General features: G+C 43.4%; 1 protein-coding gene across 1 annotated transcript; it reads right to left on the bottom strand.

The window, feature by feature from the left end:
* Window positions 1-4,842: 4,842 nt before the first annotated feature.
* kcnj1b (potassium inwardly rectifying channel subfamily J member 1b) lies at window positions 4,843-6,141 on the bottom strand (the record flags this gene model as incomplete). The annotated part of the gene is made up of 1 exon (XM_084373559.1): window positions 4,843-6,141. The coding sequence occupies one exon, from the start codon at window positions 6,139-6,141 to the stop codon at window positions 5,017-5,019; it is 1,125 nt and encodes a 374-aa protein (XP_084229685.1). The 3' UTR covers window positions 4,843-5,016.
* Window positions 6,142-9,557: the final 3,416 nt, after the last annotated feature.

Here is a 9,557-nt window from a genome sequence, read left to right as displayed (position 1 = left end):
CCAGAACCACACAAAGTCAGTCAGTAAAGTCATGTTGTGCTGCGACGTGATGACGTACGTACAAGACCTAACAGTGCTCAGGCCCGGTTGCGGCCGGAGCAATGCGAGTGCAGGACAGCAGGGGGAGGAGGGATAGTTGTGCTTCGGTACGGTACAGAACAACTGGGCCAAGTGAGAGCTCTCCCCGTCTTTCAGCCCTTCACATGTTACCCATCAGTCCTGAATGATCGGATCAGACATGCGGCTGTTTGTGGCAGTATAATGAATTAATGAGCTTCATAGCTATTTTACTTTTAATATTATGTCAAGCTAGAAACAGGAGACGCTTAGCTTAGCTTAGCATAGAGACTGGAAACAGGGCAACTGCTACCCTAGCTTAGCATAAAGACTGGAAACAGGGAAACTGCTAGCCTGTCTCTGTAGAGTCACTAGTTAACATGTTGGATCTTGCTGGTTAAATCGGGTTACATGCTGGCATTCCGACATCCTAAAATTCCGACATCCCAAAATTCCGACATCCCAAAATTCCGACATACGAACGTTCCGCCATTCCGACAAAGTTTCGTCCCGGCATTCCGACAACACTAACCCTAACCTTAACCCTTTTAAAAGATGTGTTGGAATGGCAACACGTTTAAAAAACGAAAAAATACCGCCATTCCGACCTTAGGTGGAAAAATTTGTCGGAATGGTGGGACGTTTAATTAAAGGCATAAGTGTTGCCATTCCGACAATTAGGGCCTCATGTCGGAATGGCAACATGTCGGAATGGCAGTTGCCGCCCGTTAAATCGTCAGAGGTGGAAAAACATTACGTTGTTTAACAGGAAGTGATGTAACATGTAACTTCCTGGAGTGTCAGGCAGTCATTAGCAAACCACCAATAAACCTCAAAGAAGAAGAAAAAAAATTAGTCGGCTCCTCAGCATCGACGAGAGAAAATGACAAGACTCCAGGAAGTTACCACTGCCTGGAGGGGAGCCAAGCTAACTTTTTCCGGTCTTTATGTAAAGCTAAGCTAAGCTAAGCTAACTGGCTGTTAGCTCCAGAGGTACAGAATGAGAGTGGTATCAGTCAAAGTGATCAACATGTCACTATTTGAACCTTAAACAGTGGATGTAACTGGGCGCTGGCTCCAAACACACATGCAGTTCAGTTTCCTCTCAGGGTCTCAGCTGCTCCACCTATAGGACAGGTGGATCGACAGGGTCAGACGATGGTCCACCTATAGGAAAGGTGGACCCTGTTCCAGGTGTGTGCACAGACACACTGTGACCATGACTCACCTCAGATGTTCCTGTGTTGTTTTTGTCATTCGTGTGTTGAGTCTGAAACATCCAACGGTCCAACAGACTCTGATTAATACGTGACTGAAGTTTTGTGTCTGACATGTTGAAATGTAAAGTTGTTCCTGAGCTTCTGTTTGTAGACGATCCAGAACAGAACATTGTTTCTATATGCTTTAAATATCTGAGGCTGAAACATGTCACATGATCTGAACGCAGCGTCTCAGACGAGTCGAGGCTGCAAGCGTTCCTTCAGATGATGATGATGATGATGATGATGTCAAAGCCGATCAGCACTGCGCTGACTGAAGATGAGCTAATAATACCCATCAGCTCATGACTGTATGGACTGTATGTGACTGTCAGAATAAAAGCACAGATGAAGGAAGGGAACACGAACGGGACCTCTGACCTGATCATACAGACAACGTGATGCTGACTCTCTGACTGAACTGCAGCAGGCTCATGAACAAACTGTTCTGGATTATAACAAGATGCTTCAGTTGTTTGTACTCAATGATTTGCATGAGAAAGAGGAGGAGCCAGTCTGGTTCAGCCCAAACAAAGACTGAGGAAGAGAAAACGCTCTGTGTCTGTTTGTAACAGCAGAATATTTAAAGTCTCTCATCTTCTACACTTTCTGTCTCTTCAGATGTTTCTTTGAGTCTTTGTGCTGCTGAGCTCCACAATCGGAAGACATTTAAATTAATATATTCTATATATTTACATTAAATATATTCTATATATTTATACTGTGCAGCCTGAAGCAGCTCGTCACGTCACTTTAGGTTCACAGAAGAAGTGTTTCATGAGGAAGTTGAAGCTCTGATCTCACTGGGAGCAGGTGTGAGACTGAAGGTCACTGCTTCATATCACCGGTCCAGCTGTGGCACACAACGATGACATCATCAAGTGTCAGGGAGGTAAGCGTCACCATGGAAACATCATCTGTTCTTTAATAAAAACACAAAAAATGTCTGATTTCAGGTCTGAACACCAGACTGAAGACTGATGATTGATGAGAGTTAGTTTCTCCTGAAATCATGTTCAATATCAAAATACATGTAGAGTGTGTGTGTGTGTGTGTGTGTGTGTGTGTGCGCGTGTGCGTGAGTGTGAGTGTCTTGTCTTCAGTCAGAAGAAACGATTGGCGTCAGTTTTTAAATCTTCAGACGTTCAAACACTCAAGTAATGATAATAATAATGATAATAATAATAATGATAATAATAACAATAATAATAATGACAATGTCTCTCTTTATGTTATACTTGTATTTATTTTATATTTAGCTTATTAAAGCTTCATTAATCAGTGTTTTAATCAGCTGTTGGATGTGTTGACATCGTGGTTCCCAGGAGAACAGTGACTCTTCTGTAAGATGACTGCAGCTCATTTTATATCTTTATTAATGCAACATGTTTCCTCTCAACATGTTGCATGTTGTGTGTGTGTAGGGAAAATGGGGTTCTTTAAAAATGAAAGCAGTAATTACATCAACCACATCACGTTTCCTCTCAGCCTCTTATTATAAACAGGCTGATGTACTACATGTGGTACATGCTCTTATAGTACATGTACCACATGTACTACATGTACTATAAGAGCATGTACCGCATGTAGTACATGTAGTACATGTACCACTCACTATGACTCTCTGCTGCTTTGACACAGTCCAGCATGATTACCAGGTGTTGTCTAACTGCAGTGCATCATGGGAAAAGTTTGAAGCTCCTCAGACATCAGTGAGCACATTAAAGACCGTCTGCTGGCAGATCTGGGACAGTCTGAACACAGAGATGGTTTATTTCTGCTGCATTAATTGTTTATAATAATATTTGTATGTTAAGGATCACAGAAGCTCTCTGTTGCCCTCTGGTGGTCACAGTTATTATGACTGTGACTTGAGACGGACGGAGAGGACAGATGAGACATCACAGTCCTCTCTGTCTCTTTAATACTGACATTAATAACACTCTGCACACAACATAAGTATCTTCAAAATGTACTCAAAGTACCCAAAGTAAAAGTACTCATTATACCAAACGGTAATATACTTTATATGATTGATTATGAATGTGTTCATTCTGCTGCAGAGCTAAATCTATAATAACATGGTTACTTAGTGATTTATATTCTGTGTTAACAATCACAATCAACAAAGTAATTAGAAACTAAAAGTAAAGATATAAATGTTATGGAGTAAAAACTACAATAGACCCCTCTGAATTGTAGTGGAGTAGAAGTATAAGTAGTATAAAATGGAAATACACGAGTAAAGTACCTCAAAAATGTACATAAGAGCATTACCTGAGTAAATGTACTTAGTTACTTTCTACCACTGAAAGGTACAAATACTCCATCAGTAGTTCTGCATTTAAACTACAAGTACAAGTATATTTTTAACAAAATGTACTCGTTCTGCAGTGTTTTATATATTTTAATATTTAGACTACTTTGGACTGCAACAACAATCATTCATCATCAGTTAATCCATTATTTTCTGGATTAATCGATCAATTGTTTGGTATTTAAAATATCAGAAATATAAAACCTTCAGCTATACTTCTCAAACTTCTGTTGTTTCATAAAAGACCAGAAAATATTCACATCTGAGAGGCTGAAATCAATTGAAGTGATCAAAACAATAATTCATTATCAAAACAGTTGGCAATTAATCAAATCTATAATTGATTCCTTAATATGTTGTTTGGTTGGTTTAAACTATAAAAATGGATCATTTTATATGTAACATATAGTTTATTATATCTGCTCCATTACCCAACAGCCAACAGCTAACAGCTAGCTCTCTATTCAGCTAACAGCTAGAAGCGCTTCTGAATTCATGCTTACATGAGATGTCACAATGTGGAGCCTGGAGGCTGATCTGTGCAGCGTCCTGTTGGCCTGTAAGTCTAATCTTGATCTCTTGTTTTCATCCAGCCTTCGTTAGATTTTGGACCTTGTTTGCCTGCCGGGGTTTTTGAATCTTTGTTTTTCTGCCTCCTGAGTCGTGTGTTTGGGTCGGACCCCCCTACAATGGACCGTACCATTCTGAACCTTGATGGTCGAACGTTTTGTCTGTGACTCGTCCTCATGGCTGTGACTCAGGTTAGGGTTTGTGGATGAATGAATGAAGCTGCTGTTTGTCTGCAGTGTGGTGACAGTATAAACTACCTCACATTTATAGTGATGATGCTGATTCTGATATTAAATGTTCAGAACATACAAACACGTAAAGATCAAACAATAAATCAAAAGTGTGTAAAAAGTTTTATTAAAACTACGGATGTTATTTTCCCTGAGAACAAGTTTCAGTCTGATCTACAAACTGTCGACTGCTCACAAATAAAATCATTAATTAAAAATGCTCACAGTTTCCTAATAAAGACAAACAACATGACGAATAAACGTCAAACGAGCTCAGTAAGTGTTTTAGTAGAATAAAGAGAAAACTGTCCCACTTCTTCTAGTTTTCATTAGAAACGGCTCAGGCTTTAATCTCCTCATGGAGTCCCCACTGTGGCCCAACACCAACACTAACCCTCCACAGTATGACTCCTTTCATTTCTATACTTCAGCCCCTCTTTGTCCCTCTGACACACATCCAGTCCTGAAGGTGCTTTGACTGTAACGAGCTGCTGATGCAGAGCTGAACTGTCTCATGTCTGAATTTTATCCACTCAGTTTAATAACGTTGCGCTTCACTCTGAGATCGAGTTTCTTTAACCGCTCACATTTTCGTGACGTCCACAGAGTCGTGGATGTCGATTACCTGGAAGCCCAGGTTGTCGATGCCCCCCTTCTCCTGGTTGTTGTGTTTCCTCTGGTCCGAGTCCGTCTCGAAGCAGTGGACGCAGTGCGGCGTGGTGACCCAAACACTTTTTGAAAAGTTTGAGAAATCCACGCGGTACTTCCCCGTCTTGGTGCGAGAGATGATGGGCAGGAAGCTGTATCCCCACTTGATTTCCTGAGGGACGTAGGAGGTTCGGACCTGACAGGCGGAGCTGGTCGACTCGGCCATCCCGTCCAAAAAGACGACCAGCTCGAAGTCCTGCTGCGGCAGAGAGTCGGCTGACAGCTCGTAGAATGGACTGGATGCGTTGATCACATGGTACAGAGTCAGAGGACAAACAAAGAACAAGTTATCTTTGCCGGCGTCGACCATGAAGTCGATGTCCACCTGGTCCAGGATGATGGTCTCTCCGTCTGCTGTGGTGGTTGTCCTCAGCAGCTTGCCGTATATCTGGCTGCCGATCAATAAGGTCTTTCGAAGGTTGGCGACTCTGATGAGGAGACAAAGACTTCCTTTCTTTAAGCAGATGACGGCCGTGTCGCTGAAGGTCACCGTCTTTGCTCGTTTTTTGGGTAAGGAGATCTTGGCCAGGATGACGCCGCACATGAAGCAGTTGATGAAGACACCGATCAGAGATTGGACGATGATCAGAGCCACGGTGCCGGCACAGTGTCCAGTCAGAGCCCGGCCTCCGTAGCCAATGGTGGTCTGGGTCTCCAGGGAGTAGAGGAAGGCCGTGGTGAGGCCGTTAACATTGTCGACACACTGGACGTGTCCGTCTGTGCGGTTCTGTCCCATCAGGTCTCCGTTGCTTTTGGCGATCCAGTACCACAGCAGGCTGAAGATGAACCAGCTGCCGGTGAATGACGCCACGAACAGGAGCAGAACGAAGCGCCAGCGGATCTCCACAAAGGTGGTCCAGAAGTCCAACAGGTACGCAAAGTGATTACTGTACTCGATGTTCCCAAACTCGATGTTGCAGCGACCGTCTTTGGTGACCAGACGAGATTTACGTGTTCGGTGAGCAGCTGGCTGGAGGTGACCCTGGAGCAGCTGGAACATCCTGGAGCTGGACAGGACCAAAGAACCATTAGTGTTCATGTAGTTGACAACAGGAAGTCATCAGATTTCATCAAATCACACTGAAAGAGCTTCACAGCCGGACCTGAAACTGTGTCCTCTGATAAGAGAACAGCTGGTTGAGCCTGGAACAAATCAATATGTTCACGTTTGATTATTATTGGATGATTCATCTTAACAAGCGCACACATAAAAACTAATGTTGGCTGTGTTGAGTCCGTTTCCTAAACTATTAGTGTGTCCACTTCCAGTCCAGTACACGTCTGATATTCTGAAATGAGGCGGTTCTGTTTTCTCTTATTTGTTGCTTTGTCAGCAGGATTACACAAAAACTAGAGAACAGATCTCCTCTAAACTTGGATGGAGGACGGACTCGGTCCAGAATAGACCTCATTAACTAGTGCTGATCCAGATAAAGAGACGGATCCAGGAGTTCTTTCTCTCGTGCTTTAACATCGTGAGAAAGAAAGAGGATTCATGGGTGAGATGAAAAATATCAGGTTCATTTAGGCGGCTGGTGTCTGTGATGATGTGTTATAATAATGATAATAATAATAATAGTTTATTAATTAAGATTTAATGACATGTGATGTCATCGTCTGATGATCAGAGGCATCTGTCGTCCTCTATAGGCTCAGACTATACATTATTAATGTGTGAGTGCTGGTACCAGTCGGTGCTGGTACCAGTCGGTGCTGTTAGTGTGCTGCAGCATGTGCTCACTGTGAGCTTATATAACTGCTGCTGATCTCACCTCAAACTGCTGAAACAAACTTTAAAAAGTTAATCAAACATGAAGAATAAACTTCTTTAAGATATAAAATTAAAATCGTGTTGTTATGATTGTTGTTGTTGATCTTCATCAGCTTCATGTTGGACTCAAACTGGACCTGCTGCTGTTCCTCGGTTATTAAACATGTTTCTCTCTGCTGTCGTCTTGTTTGTATTTTCTCTTATTGTCCCGTTGACGTCAGTAAAAACCGTTTGTCTGTCTGAGACTCAGCTGAAGACACGAACCGACGTCTGAAGACACGGGTACAATCATCAGCTGTGTATAAATCAAGTTGAGTTTAGACCTACCTGCTCAGTGATACCATGGGCCCAGAGTTCTTTCTTCAGACTCTTTTCTCCTGTGAGCAAGCGACCATGGAGGAAAGATTTTAATCCACAGTGAAATTTCTTAATCCCAGCCACATGCCACCATGTACACTGGCTGCATGGAGGCGGAGGAGGCAGAGCTCCATGCCTTCATCCCTGCAGCAGGACTGGACTCATGATGGTGCCGTCTGAACTGTGACCACGGAAATGTTCAGCTCCTGTGTGCAGCAGAAGGCAGATGCTAAAGGGACTGTACCGGTGGAGGCTGTACTGATGGAGGTTGTACTGGTGGAGGCTGTGGTTGTGGAGGTTGTACTGATGGAGGTTGTACTGGTGGAGGCTGTGGTGGTGGAGGCTGTACTGGTGGAGGCTGTACTGATGGACGTTGTACTGGTGGAGGCTGTGGTGGTGGAGGCTGTACTGGTGGAGGCTGTACTGATGGAGGTTGTACTGGTGGAGGCTGTGGTTGTGGAGGTTGTACTGATGGAGGTTGTACTGGTGGAGGCTGTAGTGGTGGAGGCTGTACTGATGGAGGCTGTACTGGTGGAGGCTGTAGTGGTGGAGGCTGTGGTGGTGGAGGCTGTAGTGGTGGAGGCTGTGGTGGTGGAGGTTGTACTGGTGGAGGCTGTGATGGTGGAGGCTGTAGTGGTGGAGGCTGTACTGGTGGAGGCTGTAGTGGTGGAGGCTGTACTGATGGAGGCTGTACTGGTGGAGGCTGTGGTGGTGGAGGCTGTACTGATGGAGGCTGTACTGGTGGAGGCTGTGGTGGTGGAGGCTGTACTGGTGGAGGCTGTGGTGGTGGAGGCTGTACTGATGGAGGCTGTACTGATGGAGGCTGTAGTGGTGGAGGCTGTGGTGGAGGCTGTGGTGGTGGAGGCTGTAGTGGTGGAGGCTGTGGTGGTGGAGGCTGTAGTGGTGGAGGCTGTACTGATGGAGGCTGTAGTGGTGGAGGCTGTGGTGATGGAGGCTGTAGTGGTGGAGGCTGTACTGGTGGAGGCTGTGGTGGTGGAGGCTGTAGTGGTGGAGGCTGTGGTGATGGAGGCTGTAGTGGTGGAGGCTCTGGTGGTGGAGGCTGTAGTGGTGGAGGCTGCTGCTTCATGCTGTTTTTGTTTTCAGCCAGAGAACTTTTGGATTTGAGGCGTCACAAAGACTTGTGGTCCCCTCCCCCTCCAACCTGCAGGCTGCCTCACATTAGCATCAGAATGACGAGCTGCTCAGGACCACTGTCAGTAACTAAGTAACTGTAACTTAAAGTATGAATGAATGAATGAATGAATGAATAAATGAAATGTATTGGTCACAACCAAAGGATAGGGGCGGAAGCCTCAGCTGATATATAGCCCCCCCTTTTCTTACATATCAATCAAAACAAGAAGCATATACATACCTACGTACAAACATATGCATCACAAATACACCTACACACACAGTACATGCTTAGATATATTATACATTCACATACATAGATACAAACATACATACATACATCTATTTTTTCACAAGTAGTTATAATTATAATACTCATTGCTCTCCATTGTTTGGTTACCCAGGAGCAAGTCTGTATTTATCTATCGTCATATCTTTGTACCTTTTTTTAAATATTAGCACATTCTTACTGTATTTTAGTTCATCAGGTAATGCTTTCCATAACTTCACGCCACAAACAGAAATGCACCTGCTTTTATATCTGTATTGTAGACGGGCTGTTTCCAATTTACTTTGTTTCTGAGGGCGTAACCCCCCCCTCTCTTTGAACATGGATTGTATGTTGGAAGGAAGCAGGTTATTTCTGGATTTGTACATGAGTAATGCAGTTTTCTGGTCTACCAAGTCTATGAATTTAAGTGTTTTTGTCTTTATAAATAGTGAATTGGTATGATCATAAAAACCAACATTATTTACTATTCTTATTGCTTTTTTTTGCACTGTGCATACTGTCTGTAGCGTAGTTTTTCAGGCATTACCCCATATCTCAACACAGTAAGTTAAATATGGCAGAATCAAGGTGCAGTAAAGGAGGTTCATAGATCTGAAGTTTAGAAGGTGTTTGACTTTGTTCATCACACCGATGCTTCTGGAAATTTTGGATCTGACTTGGTTCACCTGTGGTTTCCAACTGAATTTGTGGTCTATCCTTACTCCTAAAAATGTGTTTTCATATACTCTTTCTAGTTCCATCTCCTCTATCCTTAAGTTTACTTGAGTTGTTAAGTGGGTTTTGCGATTTCCAAAAATCATACATTTGTTTTTTTTCACATTCAAAGATAGCTTATTTGCATCAAACCACAATTTCAATTTAC

This window comes from Pagrus pagrus, assembly GCF_965226575.1.
Source record: "Pagrus pagrus genome assembly, chromosome: 14".
In the NCBI taxonomy this organism is placed as follows: Eukaryota; Metazoa; Chordata; class Actinopteri; order Spariformes; family Sparidae; genus Pagrus; species Pagrus pagrus.
This window is presented reverse-complemented; position numbering and strand designations above follow the sequence as displayed.